The 27,216-nt window shown below is 46.2% G+C and overlaps 1 protein-coding gene and 2 long non-coding RNA genes across 4 annotated transcripts in view; 1 reads left to right on the top strand and 2 right to left on the bottom strand.

Moving 5' to 3' along the window:
- Positions 1 to 27,216, bottom strand: part of LOC310675861 — a 187,243-nt gene that overhangs the window by 141,768 nt on the left and 18,259 nt on the right. The gene's annotated exons all lie outside the window — the stretch shown is intronic.
- Positions 1 to 27,216, top strand: part of LOC310675886 — a 217,881-nt gene that overhangs the window by 138,596 nt on the left and 52,069 nt on the right. The gene's annotated exons all lie outside the window — the stretch shown is intronic.
- The window catches only part of P2RY2 (purinergic receptor P2Y2), a 45,023-nt gene continuing 19,447 nt past the window's right edge, over positions 1,641 to 27,216 (bottom strand). For both annotated transcript variants that reach the window (XM_083436700.1, XM_083436699.1), the window contains exon 2: positions 1,641 to 5,010. In XM_083436700.1, the coding sequence (XP_083292826.1) occupies positions 3,924 to 5,006 (1,083 nt within the window). In that variant the 5' untranslated portion in view covers positions 5,007 to 5,010 and the 3' untranslated portion in view covers positions 1,641 to 3,923. The remainder of the gene's footprint in view (positions 5,011 to 27,216) is intronic.

Raw genomic sequence — 27,216 nt, forward strand, 5'->3', positions numbered from 1 at the left:
CAGACCTGATCTGTGTGATGGTTTCTCCTCACCCCCCCAACCCCCCCCCCAACAACTGCAGCGAAAGCCTGTTGAGTGAGAACAGGAACACCAGTATTCCCTCCCCCCTCTTTTTCACATACACATTGTAGCTTTGGAGCAGTATCATAGAATCATAGAATCATAGAGTTGGAAGAGACCACAAGGGCCATCGAGTCCAACCCCCTGCCAAGCAGGAAACACCATCAGAGCACTCCTGACATATGGTTGTCAAGCCTCTGCTTAAAGACCTCCAAAGAAGGAGACTCCACCACACTCCTTGGCAGCAAATTCCACTGTCAAACAGCTCTTACTGTCAGGAAGTTCTTCCTAATGTTTAGGTGGAATCTTCTTTCTTGTAGTTTGGATCCATTGCTCCGTGTCCACTTCTCTGGAGCAGCAGAAAACAACCTTTCTCCCTCCTCTAGGTGACATCCTTTTATATATTTGAACATGGCTATCATATCACCCCTTAACCTCCTCTTCTCCAAGCTAGTAGAGGGCTGCAGGAAGGAATCACAGAACTGGAGAGTCAGAAGGGACACCCAGGGTCATCTAGTCCAACCCCCTGATCCTAATGGTTCCATTTAAAAGAGGGGCTACACACTGGGCTTCCCAAACACTCACTGCAAGGGGCGCCATTTTGCGAGGGCTCCAAGAAGCTTCAGCCTGAATCCTAGGGACGCTTCAGAGAAATGTAGTCCCATGGGGTTCTTCGGATGGCAGCCAAGACAGTTAAATTGGTTTAAATGTGTAGTGAAGACATTCCCCGAAAAACCCAGAGACTGCACTTCTCTAGTTATGTAAAGGTCAAGCTAAAGGACCCCGTGACAGTTAAGTCCAGTCAAAGGCGACTATGGTGACTATAGAATATTTGTGTGAATTAGTATGGGGAAAATAAGGAATAACAGATACAACCTTGCTTAAAATGTATATAGGAAGTGCAGTGTAAGTGATGGAAGTCAATCAATGGAATTTTATTCTTGAGATATTTGTAGAATAAATTTGGAAGGAATTCTTCCATCTTTTCTTCTTCTTCTCTTTATTTTTTCTTCTTTTCTTCCTTTTTTCTCTTTTGTTCTTTTTTTATATATATGTGTGCTTATCTGAAATATATATGTATGTATGTATTTGCAACATTTTGCTTATATTTTGTAATAATTATGTTAAATAAATTAATTTTTAAAAAAGTCCAGTCAAAGGCAACTATGGGGTTGCGGCGCTCATCTCGCTTTCTGGCTGAGGGAGCCGGCGTTTGTCCGCAGACAGCTTTCCGGGTCATGTGGCCACTTCTGGTGCGACAGGACTCTGTGACGGAAACCAGAGCGCACGGAAACGCCGTTTACCTTCCCGCCGGAGCGGTACCTATTTATCTACTTGCACTGGTGTACTTTTGAACTGCTAGGTTGGCAGGGGCTGGGACCGAGCAACGGGAGCTCACCCCGTCGTGGGGATTCGAACCACCGATCTTCCGATCAGCAAGCCCAAGAGGCTCAGTGGTTTGGACCACAGCACCACCTGCGTCCCTCCTAGTTATAAGGTACCCACTTGGACACCAACTCTTCTCCGTGCAGGTGAATGTGTCCTGGATTTCACCCTTGGATGCCACCACAACACCTTCGTTTGGGTTTCCCAAAATAGCTGAGATTTTATTCTTTCTCTTTTTTTGCAAAAAAAAAAAAAAAGCGTCAGTCACATTTTCATTCAACTGAATTGTCCAGGGTTTTAGGGCACAGTTCCATCCCTCCTGCCACCCTATTGCTGTTGCCAACTTTGTTTCTTCTATGCCTTTTAAGCAGCTGCACAACCCGCAGGAATTTAGAGGGCGGCCTTTTTCTCCTCCTGCATGCCAGGAGGAGTCTCCTCGTGCTAAATCCCTGCCAGTCATGAAGGTGCAAAGGACACAGGAGCAGGGCCAGTAGACATAAGATGGCAACCCAGAACCTCCTCCATCCGGCTTAGTCTAAAACTCAGTCATGCAAAATGGCCAGCTATCCGTCTTACATGGGGGGGGGCTGTCCCTGCCACGCCTGTACAACCCTCCCCCACTATATTTGTTAATGCTGATAATAATAAATTTATTTAACCTCACTATAGGCCACTTTCCAAGCAGCATACAATATTGAAAAAACAACACCAACACAGTAGGATCACAAAACCACGAGACGAAAAGACATCGACAACAGCAAAACAGACTGAAACTACTGATTCAATTAAATGCCTGACGAAATGGGTCTTGCTGACTTTGTGGAGTTTTAGGCAGACGCAGAGGGAGTGTGTTATGCAGAAGGCAGCCAGGGGTGGACTCTTTCTCGTGTGAAGGAGTCAGGTCCAATTTCTTGGAGCCATTGCAGTATGAAGGCACGGGAACCGGGGCTCGCACACTCGCCTGCCGCTAATTCGGGGAGGGGTGTTCCTTCAGGCCCACAAAGGGCTTTGTAGGTTAAAAACCAGCACCTTCGCTCGGGCCCGGGAGGGGGACCAATCTGCAAAGAGACAGCCAGCGTCAGCGGCAGTCCCCAAATTACCTTCAAGGGCAGCCCCACGTAAAGTGCATCGCAGTAGTCAAGCCTGGAGGTTATGGGGGGGAAAGCATGGGTGAGCATGGGAAGGTTTTTCCCAGAAAGGCAGGCAGCATCTAGACATTGGGTTTAAATGAGAGAAAACACAAGCAGCCAGGGCGGAAAGCGCGGGGCTCATTTTATCCTCACGACAACCCTGCGAGGTGCGTCAGGATGAGATCCCAAAGCTTGCTCAAGGATACTGAGAGTGGGGTCTAACTAAATGGTTGCCTGTAAGAGGGTTGTCGCTGGCCGGGACTGGCCTGGAGTAAGTGGGGCTCACGGGAAGCTGGTCTGAGGTTACTCTTGCATCTATAATATTAATAACAATAATATAGCCATCTGCTGGGAAGTTAGTGTGGCAGCTCTGCTTCACCTGGTGAGCCCTTTCTAGGAAACAAGGAAGGGGGCAGCTGTGGTCTGACCGAACGGTAGATGAAATGATGAAACCATTTCTGGACTGTATGGCTTCGAGCGGCAGATGTTTGGGTGGACGGGTGCAATGCTGAATGTTCACCTAAATAAAAGATTTCCCGTGTATTGAAAACTAGATGCCAGAGGTTCTTCCTAGGACCAAGTTCAAGCTTTGGCATCTCCAAGTAGGCTTGGGGAAAGCTCTCGACCTGAAATCCCTCGGTGGATCTACACACGTCGTTTATAACGTTAAAATACGTTATTAATATTTGACCCCAGAGGGCGCTGCAGAGCAGAGAGCCGTCAGTGATGGAAAACTGCTATTCAGCATTATAGAACATTTTTTTTTTTTACAAAAAGGTTTAGCAGATCAATGTAGATCCAGCCCCAGTAAAACTTGTTGATACTGGGTTAGATAGACCAGTGGTCTGACTCTGTATACAGCAGCTCTGTAGGTTCCATTGGTTGTGGGAGAGTAATGTTTTAGCATTCAGACTTGTGACACACACACCCCGCCAATGCAAACTGACGTGGTGCAGTCTAGAAAGAATTTTTCCATGTGATACACTGCTTGTATTCAGTGGGTCTAAACCCAATCCTTCGTCCATTACGCTACATTGCCTCTCACTACACACCTTGTGTAGCATTCCCTATTCACACAACTCAGTGTCTATTGTGCTGTTGTCAGATTAGACAACACGCTTAATATAGTACCTAGCTTCCAAAACAACAACAAGTGTCGGGGAAAGGGAAAAGTGACGCGTCCATCACTTTTCGAACCACTTCTTGCAGATGTAGGTTGAAAATACACTTCCGGCGTCTCACAGGTCAAGAACCAAACCCTTCTCCCTGCAAGATGGAACTTTTCCCAACCGACACAGACGGGTAAGTAATACTTTGCAGATGGGCGGAGGCGGAAATGTCAAGCGCCTACGACACGATGCTTTTCGCTTTCATTGCTAACTGGTCTCTGGCCCGCAAGCGGCAATTGACGGTGGTGTTGGAGGTCGTCTGGTTCTCACCCGGCCCCGGCGTTTTGGGGCAAGCAAATTTCACAAACTTCTGCCCTGCTAAAAAGTACAAGATAGGGTCCAAGCAGCTGTTGGTGCTAGCCAGGGGCCGGGTGAGTTTGTATGCCAAGTTGATGGCGTCGAGAGTGGCGCAGCTGAGGTCCCAGTCGCGGAAGTAATAGTACAAGGTCCGAGTGATGTGGAAGGGCAAGAAGCAGATGATGAAGACCGCCAGGACGACGGCGATCATCTTGACCGACTTCTTCTTGGAGCTGGACATTCGGGTGGTGCCGCGGGTGGGCTGGAGCAACCGGCGAGCCATCAGGGAGTAGCAGACGATGATGACCAGGAAAGGGATGCAGAAGAGAAGGACCAGCATCACGGTGCTGTAGACGATGAAGTCGCCAAAGAGGTCCTTCGCCGACGTGTCGTGGCAGGTGATCTTGTCGCACCGGGGACTGGTGGTGACAAAGTAGAGCACGGGCGACTGGCAGGCGATGACGACCGCCCAGACGATGCCCGAGACCCAGCGTGCATAGCGGACTTGTCCCCACTCCAGGGACTTCAACGGGAAGCAGATGCCCATGAAACGATGGATGCTGATGCAGAGCAAGAAGAGGATGCTGCAGTACAGGTTGGTGTAGAAGAGGAAGCGGACAATCTTGCACAAGCCCACGCTGAAGGGCCAGTGGTTCCTCTTGGCGTAGTAGTAAACCAGCAGCGGCAGCGAGATCACGTACAAGGTGTCCGACACAGCCAGGTTGAACATGTAGGTGGTGGAGGCATTCCAAGTCTTGATGCGGAACAGGAAGATATAAAGGGCCAGCAAGTTGAGGCACAGGCCCACCACGAAGACGAGGCTGTAGGAGACAGGCAGGAGGATGTACTTGAACTCCTCGTTGAAGGTGCACCTGTAGGGGTCTTCCTCCTCGCAGTCGGCGTCGGAGGCGTTGGCGCTGGCGTTCAAGGAGCGCAGCAGGAGCAGCAGGGACGCATTCGCCATAGCCCTGGGGGGAACCAAAAGAGGGAGGGTTAGAAAGGAGCAGCATTGGCGGTTGACGGTGTGCCAGTCATAGATGGACTCCTATTATTATTCCGAACTTAAAAATGGAAGGGTAATGCTGGTGGTCAAGAAAAGTGGTTTAAAGACTCTCTCAAGGCAAATCTTTTAAAATGGAGTATAAACTGGGAAACACTGGTCTGTGAGTGCTCCAGTTCAGAACAGCCTTTACCAAAGGTGTCATGGACTTTGAAGACGCTCGAACTCAGGACGCAAGGGAGAAACGTGCTAAGAGGAAGGCACGCTTGGCAAGCCCTCACCGGGATAAACTCCTGCCCGGAAACTTATGTCCCCACTGTGGAAGGATGTGTGGATCCAGAATTGGCCTCCACAGTCACTTACGGACTCACTGTTAAGATCGTGCTAATGGAAGACAATCTTACTCGGCTATGAGTGATCAGCAAGGAAGATGATGATGATGATGATTAAAATAAGGACTACAGGATGGTTTACAGTGGTACCTCGGGTTACAAACGCTTCAGGTTACAGACTCAGCTAACCCAGAAATAGTACTTCGGGTTAAGATCTTTGCTTCAGGATGAGAACAGAAATTGTGCGGTGGCGGCACGGCAGCAGCAGGAGGCCCCATTAGCTTCAGGTTAAGAACGGAACTCCGGAACGAATTAAGTTCTTAACCCAAGGTACCACTGTGCAATATAAAAATGCAAAGATACATAATTACAAGCCAAACAATGAACCCATGCCACAGTTTGTTGTTGATTATTTAATCAGCCATATTTCAAAGAAAGTCTATAAGCGCTACACAACATCCTAAAAAATACCACAAATAAAAATCAAATACAAAAAAGCCGTAAAAGATGACTGCTTGAGAATATTTCTACACCACTTTTCATTCGGATGAATCCTGAAGCAGCTTACAAACAATAAATAACAAGGGCCTAATAGAACGTCACAAACACAGCATAAATCATATGGAACAATCAACAAACCGTCCTTGAAACAATAGTAATCTATAGCACACTGTTCACGAAGCAACTGAACAAATCAGCTAAATAGCACAATTAAAGGAAATGTCTGAATAGATGATTAACAAACACGGCGTGTATATCCTGCGAAAAAATATTAGCAACATGAACGAAATAGCTGCCAAAAGATAAACATAGCACGGTTAGGTTTATGTACTCACTATCCATGTCCGCGTGGCGCATAATCTTTCACTCAATTTAGCTCAAAAAAATACACATACTAGGGTTGCCATCAGGGCCGTATTTAGGTTCGATGAAGCCTTAAGCTACTGAAGGTAATGGGGCCCTTTATATGTCCAGCTGTCCTTAGTCAACAACAAATTGTCGCTCATTTTTGTGTTGAATATATGCCATATGGTAATTTATGGACCTAATGGGTATCTAAAGCCATTTGCACATAACAAAATATGTATTTTGTTAAGTTGTGGGTGAACATATCAGACGACACAGCGATTCTTCAAACAGCTCTTGCTTATTCACAGGCCAGAACAGAACTGAACTGAAGGGTTCAGCCAGCCTGCTTATATAGAGCTCCAGTACAACACAACAGTAACAACTTTCTGTAACTATCCAATCACTGAACGTCACTTTCAATCCCTTATTCGCATATGAGGACCTGAGTGAAAACTATCTACAGTATCCCCCTGCTGGCCCAGGGTGAGAACTTCAGTACATAACATATTTTATCAAAGTAATTGTTACATGAAATCAGTCAGTAGGCATAAGACTCATACCCTTAGTCTATGCTTCCTGATCATCAGTCTACAAGCACTCTTTAATATTAGATAACAGGTACAACCAGATCCTGAAGCTGAGGCTCCAAGACTTTGGCCACCTCATGAGAACAGAAGATGTTGGGAAAGATGGAGGGCACAAGGAGAAGGGGACGACAGAGGACGAGATGCCCAAACTGCGGGAGGCAGTGGAAGACAGGAGGGCCTGGCGTGCTCTGGTCCAGGGGGTCACGAAGAGTCGGACACGACTAAACGACTAAACAACAACAAATCATTGGATATGCTGTTGCTGGAACCTGCCCGGGGAAGATAGCTAAGAAAATGAATGAATGAATGAATGAATGAATGAATGAATGAATTCACAGCTGCGTAACTCTACCATTTTCTTTGTGTGGAGCGACAACAGGTACAACAGCTTGACCTACATTAAACTGTGCTACACTGCAGTCTGCAGCTAATTGCTACATATTGCTGTGCAACCAGTCCATGCAGAATGTTGGCACCCTATATATAGAAATGAGCAAACCAGTGATATTTTAGGGAGCAGGCTAGCAGGCGGGGCCCATGACTTATATCGTAGGAGCCTACACAACACAAAACACTGTTGCTGTATGTAGGTTTTATTTGTTTTTTTATCTTATATTTTGGAAATGTACATCCAGGTTTTTCCCCCTTTAATTTTTGGGGGTGCCCCCCAAGAGAGTGGGGCCCTAAGCTATAGCTTGTTTAGCTTAGACGTAAATTATGGTTGCCATAATTCAAACTGTGAAAATCCAGACAGAAAAGTTGTGGAGCTTTTTTGGGAGGCAAATTTGCCAAATGAACGAATGAAGTTGTAGACCAGGCAACATGAAAAGAGGTTTGTGCCGATTTAGCATCCAAGAGCGTCAAAGCGAGAGGAATAGGAACCCAGGTGTGGTTGAAGCAAATGCCGTAAGCAGATATCAAAGGCTTTGGGATGGGGAAGAAATTTGATTCTCTTTGCATTCATACTCCTTGAACCAGAACACAAATGGAAGCGCAGCTCTTTCAAAACTCTGGGACTTTTGCTGCAGTTCTCCAGCCCTACAATGTGAACAAAAACACATGCGTTGTTGTTGTTTAGTCGTTTAGTCGTGTCCAACTCTTTGTGACCCCCTGGACCAGAGCACACCAGGCCCTCCTGTCTTCCACTGCCTCTTGCAGTTTGGTCAAACTCATGCTGGTAGCTTCGAGAACACTGTCCCACCATCTCGTCCTCTGTCGTCCCCTTCTCCTTGTGCCCTCCATCTTTCCCAACATCAGGGTCTTTTCCAGAGAGTCTTCTCTTCTCATGAGGTGGCCAAAGTCTTGGAGCCTTAGCTTCAGGATCTGTCCTTCCAGTGAGCACTCAGGGCTAATTTCCTTAAGAATGGAGAGGTTTGATCTTCTTGCAGTCCATGGGACTCTCAAGAGTCTCCTCCAGCACCATAATTCAAAAGTATCAATTGGGAACCGCATCCATCGAAAAGCATACATTCGTGAAAACGACATACAAAGATGCATTGCGTTAGGCGAAATCGTTTTGCCAAAGTGTGTCTTTGTTAGAAGGAAATTTGAAGTAAAACGCTAACAGGTTTTCACGAGGATTTTTAAAAGTAAATTGCATTGTGAAAAGTTGCAGGGATGTGGAGATTCCCAGTGCGATCAGTGTAGCTCTCTTACTGTTTAGGGAACCTTTTAATGTTTAATAGATTATTGTATTTTAATATTCTGTTGGAAGCCGCCCAGAGTGGCTGGGGAAGCCCAGCCAGATGGGAGGGGTATAAGTAATAAATTATTATTATTATTATTATTATTATTATTATTATTATTATTATTGACAAAGCATAAGGAATCTCTAGATTTAGGGGAAATACAGAGATTTATGGGGAAGGGGGAATTAACAGAGTTCACAATCCACATTAAGATGAGGTCCGGATGCATTCAAGTAACCAAGGCAAAAGCAAGGGGAAATTCCACTGTCATCACCCTTTTAACCCAAATTGCCAGTCCAATAAATGCTCAATGGCAGTTTATTGCCCCCGCAGCACTCATGACACTTCAAATAATAATAAAAAAATCTCTTTCTATTCTGGGAGTTGCACAAACAACATTCTTTCATTGTGCAAGAAAAATTTCTTTCATTGCTCTCATCCTTCCTATTAAATGACTCTTTCCGGGTTCAGGAGCAAAGTTTGCACTTTAATTATTAACTCCCAGAAGGTGCCGGCCAGCTGTCATGCAGAGGGGGAAGATGAAAAAGCAAACAGGCTGGTTTTGCTGCATAAGCGGAAAGCTTTGCTCTGATTTCAGCAGCCTAACCAGTTCAGTAGCATCTGATTAGGCCAAAATGGACCAAGGTGGCCATTTATGGACCACACACCACGTCCCCAAACTGCCCCCCCAAAAGAGAGGTTAAAAAAAAGACACAGATTCTTTTTGTGTGTAGATACAAATTTGGAAATGACTATAATTTAGATAAGGGACGCGGGTGGCGCTGTGGGTTAAACCACAGAGCCTAGGACTTGCTGATCAGAAGGTCATCGGTTCAAATCCCTGCAATGAGGTGAGCTCCCATTGCTCGGTCCCTGCTCCTGCCAACCTAGCAGTTCGAAAGCACTTTGAAGTGCAAGTAGATAAATAGGTACCACTCCGGCGGGAAGATAAATGGCATTTCCGAGCGCTGCTCTGGTTCGCCACATGACCCGGAAGCTGTACGCCGGCTCCCTCGGCCAATAAAGCGAGATGAGTGCCGCAACCCCAGAGTCGGTCATGACTGGACCTAATGGTCAGGGGTCCCTTGACCCTTTACCTAATAATTTAGATAGAAATATAGTTCATCTCAGTACAGAGGCAACAAAGCTGTCAACAGCAGACCCTGCAAGTGTCCCTATTTTCCAAGGACAGTCCTGGATTTACAGAAGACGTCCCGGTTTCTGATTTGAAATGGTTTTTCCTTAGGATATCCCTATTTCCATGGGAGAAATGTTGGAGGGTATGGTAGGATGCCCCTATTTTTGTCGGCGACCCCCGAGCCAAGGAGATAAGGAACTATACAACCTTTAGAAGGCATCTGAAGGTAGCCCTGGATAGGGAAGTTTTTAATGTTTAATTTTTTAAAAAATGTATTTATATATATTGGAAGCCTCCCACAGTGGCTGGGGCAACCCAGTCAGATGGATGGGTAATAATAATAATAATAATAATAATAATAGGGCATCCCTATTTTCATCGCAGAAATATTGGAGCTTATGCAGCAGGTGGTCTGTGTGCTTCCTCAGTCTGTTGTTGGGCAGTTTCCAAGTCTTGCTCTCTCCATAGAAGCCAACTCATAGGGACAGAAGTCCCTTTGCTGCCCCATAAATATTTGAGGGGGCTGAACCCCCCCCCAAAAAAGTTGACCACCCTAGCAGTAGTCAGTAATATGCAAGGCAACATGAAGACCAAATACAATGATACGATATCAATATACACTCTTTATATAATAGGAAATATATGAAATCACATAAACAGAAAACTTATGAATCTCTGAAAGTCACAAAATGTGCACTCTTAATGGATTCTCTTGAAAACATAGAACCAAATAAACATGATGTTAGGATATTTCCGTTCCACCTTAAAAGGGAGCAGGATGTTTGTGTCACAGCCTGCGTATTTCCTGTTTCACAGGATGTTTCTGTTGTGTCTTTGTTTTCGTTTCTCTCTCCACCGGAACACTGAAGCAGGCCGTCATGTTTTTCTTTGTTCTGATCAACGCAGAAATAAACTTGTAAATAATGCTCTTCTGAGTGCATCTTTCGCTGTGCATTATCTGCTGATAGAGCGTGCATCAGTTCTGGAATGTGGCAAGCTATTTCTGGAGCTCGTGTCGCTAATTGCTGATACTGCGTGTCTACGGGAGATCAATGGACGCCCGGAGACGACGTGGAGTCATGATGGACTTTGTCTCCCTGGCAGTATCCCAACACATAAGTCCCCTGATCTCTGGGTCATGGGTTTGGCCCCATATGGGCAAAAGATTCCTGCAACATAGGGGTGTTGGACTGAGTTGTTGTTGTTATTTGCACCCCGCCCATCTGACTGGGTTGCCCCAGCCACTCTGTGCAGCAACATATAAAAACATAATAAAACATTAAACATTTGTGGACCTTAAGGTCCTCCGCGGGGCATACCAGGAGAGGCGGTCCCGTAGGTAAGAGGTGCCTAGGTGTAGAAACAAGCCTATCCTACAAAGCTGTAATTCACACCCGCTGCTCTGCTCAATTTTGCCTCTGGCCTCCCTGTCATGTGGCCCCCCGAAGGTCGCTGAGAAGGTAATGCAGCCCTTAGAGGGGAAAAGGGGCCTTTGCATTAAGCACTCCCCATATCCAGACTGCCGTGTCTCCCACCATCGCATTCGAGAAGAAGGCTGCCCACGAACATGCATTTAAAGCGCACACATCCTTGCAAATAATTCAGGGAGATGTAGTTTGTTAAGGGTGCTGGTTCTGCCCAGTGGTGGAGGAAGCGGGGCGGAGGGGCGGTCCACCCTGGGTACCATCCTGAATGGGGCGACATTTGGCGCGGCTCCCCCGCAACTCCCAAACCAATGACTCGCGAGCCGAGCGGCAAAGCATTGGCAAGCGCCAGCACCCCTGCCGCTCTGCATGTTCCACCGGGGCAAACTACAGTTTCCAGATTTGTTTATTTATTATGGTGCTGGAGGAGTCTCTTGAGAGTCCCATGGACTGCAAGAAGATCAAACCTATCCATTCTGAAGGAAATCAGCCCCAAGGGCTCACTGGAAGGACAGATCCTGAAGCTGAGGCTCCAATACTTTGGCCACCTCATGAGAAGAGAAGACTCCCTGGAAAAGACCCTGATGTTGGGAAAGATGGAGGGCACAAGGAGAAGGGGACGACAGAGGACGAGATGGTTGGACAGTGTTCTCGAAGCTACCAGCATGAGTTTGACCAAACTGGGGGAGGCAGTGGAAGACAGGAGTGCCTGGCGTGCTCTGGTCCAGGGGGTCACGAAGAGGCAGACACGACTAAATGACCAAACAACAACAACAAGGTGCTTTAAATGTATGGTGTGCACACACAGCCCAAGTGATGGTTGGGCTTTGGACAGGAAAAACGCCCAACTTGACCTTGTTGTGTGTATCGCTGGCAGCAGTCGCTTTTATCTCCCTCCCTCCCTTCTCCCCACTGCAGATTTTCGCGTCAATCAACCACTTAGAATCATAGAATCATAGAGTTGGAAGAGACCACAAGGGCCATCGAGTCCAACCCCCTGCCAAGCAGGAAACACCATCAGAGCACTCCTGACATATGGTTGTCAAGCCTCTGCTTAAAGACCTCCAAAGAAGGAGACTCCACCACACTCCTTGGCAGCAAATTCCACTGTCGAACAGCTCTTACTGTCAGGAAGTTCTTCCTCATGTTTAGGTGGAATCTTCTTTCACTTTGACACAGCCCAATTCCTTGTTCTGAGAAAGAGAGTCACTTTGCCTACTTTGCCTTCTCCCAAGAAAACATTGCTGATTGCAGGTTGATGAGAAGACAGACGGATGTAAATTTCAGTGAAATAAGCAGGTACCTATTGAGTTTATTCTTCTGCTTTGCCATATTAGGTGTCGTTCAGGAGCTGTGAAATATGGATATCTCAGCTTTGCATGCCAAATGTCATGATACACTCTTTATAGCAATCAATCAATCTTTATTACGGTCCAGAGACCCAACAAATCGTTACAAAGCAATGCACAATTCATACAGCCTCCCTCCAGGTTAAACAAGCATTTTGTTTGAATTTTGTAGAAATTTTGCCTGAAAGCCATCTAGCTTTGGCAGGTCCCCATCATGCCAGGCATTTGCAGCGTACAGGAGTTGGGAAACGGGTTTTGCATTGAAAACCCTGAATATAATTTGAAAGTCAGCAATGACTACATAACCTTATGATCACTGCTGCATAGCAATTGTTGTTAGACTTTTCTATTCACCATATAGATGGGTTTATGAAGCATTTCTGTATCCTTCTGCTGTGCTGAAGCAGAATTTCACGAAACAGTGGGTATATCCAGAATCACTGTTCACCACGTCTGTTTGCGAACTACTTTGGCAGCGTTGGACGCCATAAACAAACCTTTTCAACCTGTTTTCACCAGATAAGAATCTGATCCATTGCTTCTTTCAGAGACTTGCATAGTCTTCAAAGACTTTCAGAGACTTATAAGACTTATGTTTATTTGGTTTTATGTTTTCAAGAGAATCCATTAAGAGTGCATATTTTGTGACTTTCAGAGACTCCGTTTATGTGATTTCATATATTTCCTATTATATAAAGAGTGTACAGTGGTGCCTCGCAAGACGAAAAGAATCCGTTCCGTGAGTCTCTTCGTCTTGCGGTTTTTTCGTCTTGCGAAGCAAACCCATTAGCAGATTAGCGGATTAGCGCTATTAGCGCTATTAGCGGTTTAGCGGCTATTAGCGGCTATTAAAGGCTTAAGGGATTGGCGGATAAGCTGCTAAAAGGCTATTAGCGGCTATTAAAGGCTTAAGGGATTAGCGGATTAGCTGCTAAAAGGCTATTAGCGGCTTAGATCAGCTGATAAGCGGCTTAGATCAGCTGTTAAGCGGCTTAGCGAACAGCTGTTAAGTGGCTTAGTGAACAGCTGTTAAGCGGCTTAGGGGCTTGGGGAAAAGGGGGGGAGGGGGGAAAAACCCCAGGAATCGCAAGACATTTTCGTCTTGCGAAGCAAGCCCATAGCAAATTCGTTTTGCGAAGCACCTCCAAAACGGAAAACCCTTTCGTCTAGCGGGTTTTGGAGTTTGGAGTTTGGAGTTTGGATTTGATATCCCGCCTTTCACTCCCTTTAAGGAGTCTCAAAGCGGCTAACATTCTCCTTTCCCTTCCTCCCCCACAACAAACACTCTGTGAGGTGAGTGGGGCTGAGAGACTGTGACTGGCCCAAGGTCACCCAGCAGCTGCATGTGGAGGAGCGGAGACACGAACCCGGTTACCCAGATTACGTGACTACCGCTCTTAACCACTACACCACACTGGCTCTCCACACCACACTGGTTTTCCGTCTTGTGAGGCATTCGTCTTGCGGGGCACCACTGTATATTGATGTCGTATCATTGTATTTGGTCATTGTGTTGCCTTGGATATCACTGACTACTGTTTGCAAAACAGGGGTTAAATTGTTTGGTTACTTGCATGCCAAATGGACATCAGGCAGATGAGGCTTCTGGACCTTAAACACTCTAGTTTGGGGTCATTACAATCAGGCTGAATTCATCCTATGACGAGCGGGAATTGTTATTTTTATGGGTCAGATTTCGACGAGCCACTATGATGCGTTTTTGGCGTAAGGTTGTTGGGAAATTATTTGGGTTGAAGTTGACCTCATTAGACATCCAGGCTGGAGGGGAAAGCATGCGGGGAAACGTTATGATTAAATAAACAAATCCTTTTATTTATTCATATTGGAGTGGCCTGGCCGCATTATGCAAATCAGGCATGCGCTTTGCATAATTTATTCTAAGCGGGAGAGGAGGCCCAAGGAGGTATGCCCAATGTAGGAAACTCTCTCTGTCTCCCTTTCTAAAATTCACTAGGACAGTGTTTCTCAAACATTTTCTTCTTCTTTTTTTAAAAATAATATTTATTAGAAGTTTAACAATTACAGAAAAAAAGGGGGGAAACAACAATAAAAAGTTTAACACACAATACATCATAAATAAAAAGAAAAAGAAAAAAATACATCTAAACAACAGAAGAAACAAAAACATTTAAAAAAACATCCAATATTTCCATATCTTTACCTTTCATTTACTTGTTTCCTCGACCTCCTCACACCTCCCTTTTTTGTATTCTCGTTCAATTAGCTATTTCAGCAAATCCTTTCCCTCTTTCTCAATTTTTTGTTTTATAATTTATCTTAACATAATCTAACTTTAAATTTTCCACTTTGGCCCATTAACAATCAGTTTCTACTTAATTCTTTATAACATTTCTGCTAAAACCATATTACTCCATTCCAGCATTCTTCTAACATTCATTAATTTTGCAGTATTTCTGTAAATATACTTTAATTTTTTTCCAATCTTCTTCCAAACATTTTCAACCCACCACCTCCGGAACTTGCACTCCCAATCCATCACCAATAGTCTGTTGCGCAGGTGAGCATGTAGCGATCTTCATGCTGGAGGCAGTATAGATAGACATAATATTTTACAAGGACAGGAATAAACATCACGGACCGAATAATTGCCACACACAGGAAGAACAAGGATATAGTTTGCATGCTTCGCCTGTAGAATTATAAATCATTTAATGTGTCAATCCGAATGGAAGTCATTAATATTGCAGTTGTTATATAAGGGGTTGTTATTTTGGCTGGAGTGTAATTGAGATGAATAAGATTTGGAACGCAGCAATAAAGTAAATAATCGAACCATCAATTCTAGCACACGGGAGGCCACCTAAATTATATAATTTGTCATCTGGATGATTGGTACAGTGGACGCTCGGGTCGCGAATGTGATCCGTGCGGGATGCACATTCGCAACCCGCATCTGCGCATGAGCGGGTTGCGATTCAGTGCTTCCTCACATGCGCAAAGGAGGGAGGAAGAACCCCAAACAATGGCACGCAAGGCCTTGTATTGACAATTTAAATTCCCTGCCTTGGAGCTCAAGACCACCCCTCCATACATCATACCTACATCACAGAAAGGGCGGTTTACAGCAGAAATCTGAGTGCTTTGTTTACCTCCTGTCTGCCAGATTACCTGTTTAATGGTCACTTGATTGGGGAGCCTGGCCAGTCTTTTATAATGATAAATACTTCGTTCCTGAGCCAGGTCACAGGCTCCCACCCTATTCATATCTTAAATGTGCCCTTAAGGCAGGGTCTGTGAAGGAAATGACAATGGGGAGGCTTTTCCATTTTCCTTTGACCTTGCAGAGAAAACATTTGCTCAGTTTGGGAATCAAAATGGTTTCAGGTCGGTCTTCCTGTGCTGATCTTACGTACGTGCTTGGTTGGTACACTGGTGAACATTTAACATGTATCCAAGACCTCAAAATTCCTATCACAGCTGAAAGGACATAGCCTGGCTGCAGCATTAGCAGACAGCAACAAAGCCACCATTGTTTCCGTGCCGCTCAAAATGTCACCCGATTGTTGACTCCCTTTGGCAGGGAGAAGCTCTCAGTTCCGAGAACCAGCCTCCCCTCTCGCCTTTCTTCTCTCCAAATGCCTCGGAGGAGACCAGCTCCCTTTGCAAGCGGGAGCTTCGTGCCCAGGCATGGGATTCTTGAAATCCTGCCAGTCTCAAATAACCCGCGAGGTGGAGAGAAAGAAGCCCGCGTCAGGCCAGGCCAGGCTGGTGGCTTCCCTCTACCCTGCCACAGGCACAAAGGCAACCTCCCCCAAACCTGGTGTCCTCAAGACGTTTTCGACTACAAGTCCCACCACTCCCAGCCACCGTAGCCAATGCTCGAGGAATGATGGGAGTTGTAGTCCAATGTTGTTGTCATTGTTTAGTTGTGTCCGACTCTTCGTGACCCCTGGACCAGAGCACGCCAGGCACTCCTGTCTTCCACTGCCTCCCGCAGTTTGGTCAAACCCATGCTGGTAGCTTCGAGAACACTGTCCCACCATCTCGTCCTCTGCCGTCCCCTTCTCCTTGTGCCCTCCATTATTCCCAGCATCAGGGTCTTCTCCAGGGAGTCTTCTCTTCTCATGAGATGGCCAAAGTACTGGAGCCTCAGCTTCAGGACCTGTCCTTCCGGTGAGTACTCAGGGCTGACTTCCTTCAGAATGGATCGGTTTGATCTTCTTGCAGTCCACGGGACTCTCAAGAGTCTCCTCCAGCATCATAATTCAAAAGCATCCATTCTTCGGCGATCAGCCTTCTTTATGGTCCAGCTCTCACTTCCATACATCACTACTGGATTCTTTAAATTAGAAAGCCCTAAAATGCTGCAATCTTTCCTCATAGGGGAATTGCTCCATCCCTTTGATCATTTCTTGCCCTTTCCCACAACATCCAACTCTGCAATATCCTTTTTTGAGGTGAGGCAACCACAACTCTACAGAGCGCTCCAAATGTGGTCGCACCATAGATTTTGCATAACAGCATCATGATATCAGCACCTTCATCTTCCTTTCGTTTCCTAATGCTCCCTAGCATGGAATCTGCCTTTCTCATAGCTGCCGCATATCTTCATGCTATGACCCCAAGGCTTCATTCCTAGTCGCTCCCAGCTAGTCCAAACCCCATGAGCATATATGTGAAATTATTCTTTTTTGCCCTGGTTTAGCACCACATTACACTTGATTGCATTCAACCTTCAAACTTTGCAGACACAGAGAAACTAGGATAGATCTGTCACAAGAGCATGAGACTCTTAATGTCAGGGCCGTGGGTCTGAGCCCCATATTGGGCAAAAGGTTCCTGCGATACAATACAATACGATAATCTTTATTGTCATTGTCCCATACAGAACATCAAAGTTGAAAAAATCTACAACAGACATTCAAAAACCAACAAGTCTGCTTTCCCAGTCTGGTTAACACCCTAAAAACTCTGATACCCCATAATTAAATACAATATACTCCCATAGAGACAACCTTAAAGGTAAAGGGATTCCTGACCATGAGGTCCAATCGTGGCCGACTCTGGGGTTGCGGCGCTCATCTCGCTTTACTGGCCGAGGGAGCCAGTGTACAGCTTCCGGGTCATGTGGCCAGCATGACTAAGCCGCTTTTGGCGAACCAGAGCAGCACACAGAAATGCCGTTTACCTTCCTGCTGGAGCGGTACCTATTTATCTACTTTGACGTGCTTTCGAACTGCTAGGTTGGCAGGAGCAGGGACCGAGCAACGGGAGCTCACCCGGTCGCGGGGATTCGAACTGCCGACCTTCTTATCGGTAAGTCCTAGGCTCTGTGGTTTAACCCACAGCGCCGCCCGCGTCCCAGAGACTACCTTACACTGTGGTTAAAACCAAAATCGCATTTGGATAGAAACTGTTTCTCAGGCGGCTAGTCCTAGTCTTTATAACCCTGGACCTTCTTCCAGAAGGCAGAAGCTGAAAGAGATCATTTCCGGGGTGTGCACTATCCTGCGCTATCTCTGCAGCTTTCTTATGGCACCTGGAAGCACAGATTTGACCCAAGGTGGGAAGAGTGCACCCAATTATTCTCTCTGCAGGGGAGGGGCTGGACTAGATGACCCTTGTGGTTCCTTCCAGCTCTAACACACTATGATTCTGGGGTTGCAGAAGGTGATGTTTTGTTCCAAATGAATCGCCTGCTGGTTTCTGCAGATCAAGCAGCTGTTGAATGCTCAGTATGAGGTTAGAGGGTGTTAGTTTTCTGCCCAACATGTAACAAAAGACTCAGGTCCCCAGATATCCAGCCTTGACCTGAAATCTCCAGGTTTGCCAAGCTTCCTTCCAGCTGGCAGGGGGAGGGCTGTGGGAATGTTCAGGGAGGCAGGAGAGGATATATTGTTTATTAATATCCTTCCTAACTTGCGTTAGCAAATTCCTTTACTTAGCAGAGTGTATTGGCTCCCGGTGGAGTACAGGGTCGGGTTTAAGGTGCTGGTTTTGACCTTTAAAGTCCTATGTGGCCTAGGACCCACGTACCTATGGGACCGTCTCTCCTGGTATGCCCCGCGGAGGACCTTAAGGTCCACAAATGACAACGCTTTGGAGGTCCCAAGTCGCAAGGTGGTTAGATTGGTCGCAACTAGGGCCAGGGCCTTTTCAGTACTGGCCCCGACTTGATGGAACGCTCTGTCACAAGAGACCAGGGCCCTGCGGGACTTGACATCTTTCCGCAGGGCCTGCAAGATGGAGCTGTTCTGCCTGGCCCTTGCTTTGGACTCAGTCTGACCCTTATGTTTCCCTTCCCTTATGGTTTTGACTTTTAAAATGAGGCTGCATTTTAAATTGCATTTTAACCTGTATTTTAAATTGGCTCTGGCCAGGGAGGGCGGGGTATAAATAAAATTAATTATTATTATTATTATTATTATTATTATTATTATTATTATTATTTTCCCAGTAGTGATGTATGGAAGTGAGAGCTGGACCATAAAGAAGGCTGATCGCCGAAGAATGGATCTTTCGAATTATGGTGCTGGAGGAGACTCTTGAGAGTCCCATGGACTACAAACCATGGTTTAACAAACCAGGGCTTAGTGCTACGTGGGAAGCAAGTCTGTGTCTGAATATGAGCTATTTGACCATTGCTGCACAATGGACACCTGGGGACTTGTTTTTTTCACAGAGTCTGGTTGGATTTCCCAGGATTCAGGGCCAGCCTTCCTCCATGATGGTGCCTTCCAGCTGTTTGGGACTACAACTCCCATAAGCTCCAGCCAGTGTGGCTGAAGTTAAGGGATGGTGGGAGTTGTGGTCCAAAAGGCACCAGGTTTTCTTTGTGCCAAATCTTTTCATCTTCTTTTTCTCTTCAATTTTTTTAAATTGATTTTCAACTTCTAAAACATCACATAAAAACATAAAAAGACTCAACAAAGAAAACACAGCAATAAACTAAATACATACAAAAAAGATTATTTCTTCTAATACCCTACTTTTTTCACATTAATAGGTGAATTCCTCGAATCCCCTCTGTCTGAATTTCATTATATCACTTTTATAACAGTTCTCCAAATTCATATTTCTAATGATATTAACTCCTTTCATTTACCAACCTCTTCTCCTTTACTATTACAGTGGTACCCCGCAAGACGAATGCCTCGGAAGACGAAAAACTCGCTAGACGAAAGGGTTTTTCGTTTTCTGAGGTGCTTCGCAAGACGGATTTTCCTAAGGGCTTGCTTCGCTAGACGAAACAGCCCTGCCTCTCGTGTCATGGCGACGGTCACTGCACGCACGCACGCTCGCTTCCCCGCTCCTCCGGCTCCCTCCCACCTTCCGGCTGCCTCGCGCCACTGCCCACCCCCCTCGCGCGCTCCCCTCAGAGAGCCGTTGCCGCCAGCAGCCAGCGTTGCAGCCAGAGTCGTGCTCCTGAGCCCTGCTGCCCTCCAGCAGCCGCGTCGCACGGTGGCCACAACGCGCGGGTGAGTCTGAGGTACCGGCTGCGGCAGCTGTCCTGCTTCTCCCCGCCCCTCCCCGACGTTGTTAGTGTTTAAATGCAGTGGTGCTTCGCAAGACGGAAAAACTCGTACAACGAAAAAACTCGCGGAACGAATTAATTTTGTCTTGCGAGGCACCACTGTATCTTTAATACTTACTAACACCTATTCTTATTCTACTCCTAAACCTATTTGATACTTCCTAGGATTTTCTATTTATCTTATACCACAATATTTAGCTAAATATTCTTTAAATTTCATCCAGTCCTCTTGTGTCTCCCCTTCTTTCTGGCGGCGGATTCTTCCCGTCAGGTCGGCCAGCTCCAAAAAGTCCATCAGTGTGCCAAATCTTTTCTAATTGATTTTCAGATTTCTACAAATTGGCTGCTAATGACAACAAACTGCAGGGCACCAGGGTATATGGGGCAGGAAAGCCAGGGCAAAGAGGGAGAAATCTAAGAAACCCCACACACTCTCTAAATGTCAGAGCCAGGGAGTCCCGTCCTCATGGCAACAGCCAATGTTGTTTTCGGGCATGTGCAGCAAACCCTGCCAGACATCTTAAATCCACAAACTGCCCTGCTGCCGTCCTGTGAATTTATAGCGTCTCTTGGGCTGGTATTGGACCAGCTTTTAGATCTGCATTCCTGCGAATCCTGGGAAGCAAGTCCTGTTTCCTTGGGGACCTTGGGTGGAATATCCACAGGCGCCCTGAGCAAAGATGCTGGAACACAGTGACCTTCTTGCGGAGTCTGGTGTGGGCAGACAAAAATGTGCCAGGGAAGCACTAAGCCTTGCGCTGGCAAGATTGCAAAGAGCGACAGGGTCACACAGATGCCAGTGGCTGCAAATGCCTCTCTGTTCGCAAGCAGGAAGCCCGATACTCGTCTCTTGTGGGGGTTTTTTTACTTAGCTTGTAAGGAACTAAGGCCCCATCTTGCACTAGAAAGCACTACGATTTAATGATCAACCCTTCTTCCCTTCTTCGTGTGCCTCCTCCACGAGGGTCCTCAGGGTGGCAACACGAGAACAGGGCCTTTTCTGCAGCGGCTCCCCAGTTGTGTGATGCTCTCCCCGGGAAGGCTTGCCTGGTGCCTTCATTATACACCTTTAGGTGCTAGACCAGACATGTCCAAAGACAGTTTAACCCAGCCGCTGTGGCAGTTTATTTCCTGGGGTAAAATCCTAAAAAAAAACCTCAACAACTTCAATCCTAAAAAAAGGTTAACAACTTTGGCTGGCCCTCTGGTTGGCCCTCACGTCCCTTCACTTCATCAAATGAAGGGCCCTCGTATTTATGGGACCACCTCTCCTGTTCTGCCCCGCAGAGGACCTTAACGTCCATGAATAACCATAGTTTAGAGGTCCTGGGGCCTAAGGAAGCCAGACTATCCTCCACCCGGGCCAGGGCCTTCTCAGTGATGGCTCCGACCTGGTGGAATGCTCTGTCCCATGAGACTAGGGCCCTGCAGGATTTAACCCCCTCCTGTCGGGCCTGTAAGACAGAGCTATTCCGCCTGGCCTTTAATTTGAATTCAGCCTGATCTTTTATTTCCCTTCTCTTCCCTCCCCCTCCCCTTTTATGAAGATCACCCGCTCTGAGACCCCACAGCTAATTCTCCCCTGGCCTCCTCACTGGCCCAAGTAGGACCAATTCAGCCAGCTAGCTCTGGGGATTATCTAATTGATTTATGATTCTTGAATTTTATTGTTATTCATGTTTTTATACTGTATTTTATGCTGCTTGGCCCTGGTGGAGGATAGTCTGACTTCCTTAGGGCCCGGGACCACTAAACTATGGATATTCATGGACCTTAAGGTCCTCTGCGGGGCAGACCAGGAGAGACGGTCCCGTAAATACGAGGGCCCTACGAGATGCTGGACCAGTGGGGGCTTGGCCTCATCCAGCTGCCAGGCTCTTCTGACGTCCTTCTGCTACGTTCTAAGCATCGCTTCGGCCTCTGCCTTCCTTTGGTGCTCGAAAGGCCCACCGTACAACATGCAACACAACCCCAAGGGCAGATTTGGCATCTTGAAAGTGTTCAAGGACCAGCTCAGGCTTTGAATGGAATTACAACCCTCTCCTTCCTTTCCCCCAAGCTTAACACTTTGCTTCCTGTTCAGTGTTTTGTTCCTTCGCTTCAGAGCTTTGAATACACCTTTCCTTGTCACCCTTCAACCCCACTGGTCTCTTTCCTGATTTTGTAAACATTAGCTTCCTAACTTTGAAAGCCATGACTGTTCTCTTCCCTTCGTGAATTTACAATTCCAGGATAGCTTTCCTTCCTTCCTTCCTTCCTTCCTTCCTTCCTTCCTTCCTTCCTATTTTCTTTAAGAAAAGCTCAAGATACACGTTGATCTACCCGCACTTAGTTGTTATCTCTGAGAAACGTAGAAAATAACAGGATATATTTATACGAATTCTTCAAACTTACACGACCCCTTAAAAATTAGCTGATGAAGATGAATACATCGAAGCAGGGCCCTGTCCTGGTTTCTGATCCATAATTGACTTAAGACTTCTGGTCAATGATTGAAACTAAGATCTTCACATCAAATCTGACTACGGACTAACTTGAACTTATCTCTACTCATAAACTCTTGTTTTTAATACTGTAACAAATTATTGTGTTAAACATGTCCTTATAAATTTGAGTTTGTAATCTCTGTTTGAGTTTGTAATCTCTATTTGAGTTTGTAATCCTTGTCAGAACACAGGCTTTTGAATGGATTAGTTTTTGTTACAATTGACTACTGGTTTGCGAGTAGGGACTGCTCCCACCATTGAAAATTATATTGGCCAGAGTTCTTGGTGCGTTTTCTTCTTAGACAAACTCATGGCAGATTGAACAATCACTAGAGATGAGGGGGAGATCCAAATCAGTTTGTGTCGAACGGCGAACATGCCAAATTTGTGAACTGAAACACAGCTCTCTTTCGAAATTCGAACTGCTCTGAATTTTGCGACGCAGTTCCCCAGCCAAGTCTGGAGTACAAAATCACATCTACCATCCTAGGCTGAACTGCAACATCATAGGGGCTGAGAATTCAGATCGCCAGGCACCAGCATGCAGCCCCCTCACTCAGCTGAAAAGGCTCCAAGATGTTGGCAGGACCTGTTGCAGCCGCTTATGGATTCCTAACAGAGGCAGGGAGGACTTCAATTCAGGTCACACTTAGAAATGATCCTAACTAACTCACACCTTCTGGAACAATAAACAAACCAAAACACAGCCATATCCGGAAATGTATACTTCTCTGAATTTTGCAAGACTGTTTTTCAGCCGAGTGATGTGTACTAGAATATATGCACTGGGCTAAAGTGTCCATATTACTACATAGTTGGTGAAAATAACATACCAAAATGTGTTATATCAGGAAAGCTGCTTTGCAAAAATGTGTATATCAGGGGAAAAGTTGCACATGAATTTTCTGTAGTAGGAGAAATGCTGACAAATGCTGACAAAGTTTCATGGAGACTTTTTAATAAATAAAACGAAACCACAAACTGATGTAGCAATGCGGAGAAGCAAATCGTAGAATTGTAGAGTTGGAAGGGACCCCAGGGTCATCTAGTCCAACCCCCTGCAATGAAGGAATCTCAGCTAAAGCATCTGTTAAATAGTGGGTAGACATGGCAGACGACACAGCGATTTCTCCAAAGCAGCTCTTTATTTGTAAGCTGGAACAGAACTGAACAGCAAACAGCTCAGCCGGCCTGCTTTTATAGGCAGCCGGCTGTCAACGTTGTAGCAACAACAACCCAGGGTTTCCTGCCTAAGGTAACTGACGTGGACCTGAGTGAAAACTATCTACACGATACTCCTGGTGGCCAGGGTGAGAACTTCAATACATAACAGCATCCATGACAGATGGCCATCTAACCTCTGCTTAGAAACCTCCAAGGAAGGAGTGTCCACCACCTCCGGAGGGAGTCTGTTTCACCGTCAAACAGCTTTTATTGCCAAAAAGTTTTTCCTGGTGTTTAGTCAGAATATCGGTTAAGATCATCTCCTTTAAGATGAATCTAGGGTCTGAAAAAACTGGAAACTGAGAAGAAACTGAGACAGGCATGTTGGCCCATCAATGATCACCACCAATGACAGCAATGAGTTGGGCATTACCTGGGCACTGTTCTACCCGGAAACTGAGGTCCAGCGCCAAGGGCCTTCTGGCGGTTTCCTCAATGTGAGAAGCCAAGTTACAGGGAACCAGGCAGAGGGCCTTCTCGGTGGTGACACCCACCAGATGTCAAAGAGAACAACAACTACTAGACTTTTAGAAGATATCTGAAGGCAGCCCTGTTTAGGGAAGCTCTAAATGTTTGATGCATTACTGCATTTTTATATTTTGTTGGACCCGGGTGGCACTGTGGGTAAAAGCCTCAGCACTTAGGACTTGCCGATCAAAAGGTCGGCGGTTCGAATCCCCGCGGCGGGGTGCGCTCCCGTTGCTCGGTCCCAGCGCCTGCCAACCTAGCAGTTCAAAAGCTCCCCCGGGTGCAAGTAGATAAATAGGGACCGCTTACTAGCGGGAAGGTAAACGGCGTTCCATGTGTGGCTCTGGTTCGCCAGAGCAGCTTCGTCACGCTGGCCACGTGACCCGGAAGTGTCTGCAGACAGCGTTGGCTCCCGGCCTCTAGAGTGAGATGAGCGCACAACCCTAGAGTCTGTCAAGACTGGCCCGTACGGGCAGGGGTATCTTTACCTTTACCTATATTTTGTTGGAAGCCGCCCAGAGTGGCTGGGGAAGCCCAGACAGATGGGCGGGGTATAAATAATAAAATTATTATTATGATTATTAGCCTCTCATCTATGGAACGCTCTCTGCCAGACCTTCCTCTATCTTCCTTTCAGCATCAGGGAAAGATGCTTTGACTCTCCTGGGTTTCTTGGACAGCGCTAACAATTGACCTTTTGGCAGCTGTCGGGGTTCACGTTTGTTTTCTGTTGTGGGCAGAGACTTTGCGTTTCTAAGTGATTCATTTATTTATTTTTCGACGAACGCTTTTTGTATGTCTATAGGTGTGTGAACTTCCCACTGCACGGCGTATCTCCGTATTTTACCGTCCTGCAAATCACTTTGGGGTGTGTGATGTGATATATCAATATAATAAAGGACGAGGAACACCCATGTACAGGGATTGTCTGCCTCTGAGTGCCAGATGTGGAGTGTAAACAGCAGAGGCCCTGTGCTGAAATTGCTCCTTTGGGGAGTCAGGACTTTGGGAGTGAGGCTCCTAGGCTTTGCGCATGGCTCGCAGAAGGAGGAATACATATTGCTTAGTGGAAGAGGGGGGGAAGAATGTTGTGGCTGCCGTGTGGGGTGAGAGACCCCAATAATGGTGGGTGAAAGGCCCCTCTGAGCAGGGCCGGATTTAGGTTTGATGAGGCCCTAAGCTACTGAAGGTAATGGGGCCCTTTATATGGCCTTTGTCATCAACAAACTACAACTAATCCAGAATGCGGCAGCTAGACTGGTGACTGGGAGCGGCCGCCGAGACCACATAACACCAGTCTTGAAAGACCTACATTGGCTCCCAGTACATTACCATACGAGACCCAGTACGTTACCCAGTACAAGACCATATAACACCGGTCTTGAAAGACCTACATTGGCTCCCAATACGTTTCCGAGCACAATTCAAAGTGTTGGTGCTGACCTTTAAAGCCCTAAACGGCCTCGGTCCAGTATATCTGAAGGAGCATCTCCACCCCCTTCGTTCTGCCCGGACACTGAGGTCCAGCTCCGAGGGCCTTCTGGCAGTTCCCTCATTGCGAGAACTCAAGTTACAGGGAACCAGGCAGAGGGCCTTCTCGGTAGTGTCACCCGCCCTGTGGAACGCCTTCCCATCAGATGTCGAAGCGATAAACAACTACCTGACATTCAGAAGACATCTGAAGGCAGCCCTGTTCAGGGAAGTTTTTAATATGTGACATTTTAGTGTATTTTTCATCTTTGTTGGAAGCCGCCCAGAGTGCCTGGGGAAACCCAGTTAGATGGGCGGGGTACAAATAATAAATAATAATAATAATAATAATAATAATAATAATAATAACAACAACAACAAATTGTCACTGTTTTTTGTGTTGAATATATGTTCTATGGCAATTTATGGACCTAATAGGTATCTAAAGCCATTTTTGCACATGTTGCCATGCAACCCGTCCATGCAGAATGTAGGCACCCTATATAGTGGTACCTCGGGTTAAGAACTTAATTCGTTCTGGAGGTCTGTTCTTAACTTGAAACTGTTCTTAACCTGAGGTAGCACTTTAGCTAATGGGGCCTCCCGCTGCCGCCGCACGATTTCCGTTCTCATCCTGAAGCAAAGTTCTTAGCCCGAGGTACTATTTCTGGGTTAGCGGAGTCTGTAACCTGAAGCGTCTGTAATCTGAGGTACCACTGTATACAGAAATGAGCAAACCAGCGATATTTTAGGGAGCAGGCTACCAGCCTTTTGCACATAACAAAATATGTATTTTATCAAAGTAATTGTTGAACTGAAAGACAATTGAGAAGAAATATATTAATAGTGAAATTTTGGGGGGGCCCCCAAGAGAGTGGGGCCCTAAGGATACATCCTCTGCAACATGGTGAAGTTTGTATGCCACTATTTTATTTCTGTGTTTTGCATTACAGACACTTCAGGTTGCACGTTTTCGGGTTACGGATGCGCCAAAACCCAGAAGTACCAGAATGGGTTACTTCCAGGTTTTGGTGCTCACGCATGCGCAGAAGCGCCGAATCACAACCTGCACGTGTGCAGACGTGGCACTGTGGGTTGCGAACGCTGTGGGTTGCGAACGTGCCTCCTGCACGGATCATGTTCGCAACCTGAGTGTCCACTGTATTCCTTTTACTCTTAAGCTGTCAAATTAGGCTAGTTTCTTTTGCTATAGTGGGGCCGGATGGCTTGCATTTGCTTATTAACATTATGTTTATTCCTAATGGTTTCTGATACGTTTTTCTGGATTGCTATTGCGCATTTGATCTGCCACGAGCCACAATTGTGGACACAGTTTTGTGGGAGAGTGGTATACAACAGAGAGAGGAATATCACGTTGACACAGCAAATCAGTTTCTTATCTTGGTTCCTTTAAGTTTTCATCTACCGTACACTTAATCTCATGTCCTTTGCTCTTTCCACACTCGTTAGGTTTCGCATTTTTGGCTCCGATCCTTCTTCTCCTTCGCTTTTCCATTCTCTTATCTTCTTATCATCGCATCTAAACTAATCGTAGAATCATAGAATCATAGAGTTGGAAGAGACCACAAGGGCCATCGAGTCCAACCCCCTGCCAAGCAGGAAACACCATCAGAGCACTCCTG

Source organism: Podarcis tiliguerta (assembly GCF_965153285.1).
Source record: "Podarcis tiliguerta genome assembly, chromosome: 4".
NCBI classification, from domain to species: domain Eukaryota; kingdom Metazoa; phylum Chordata; class Lepidosauria; order Squamata; family Lacertidae; genus Podarcis; species Podarcis tiliguerta.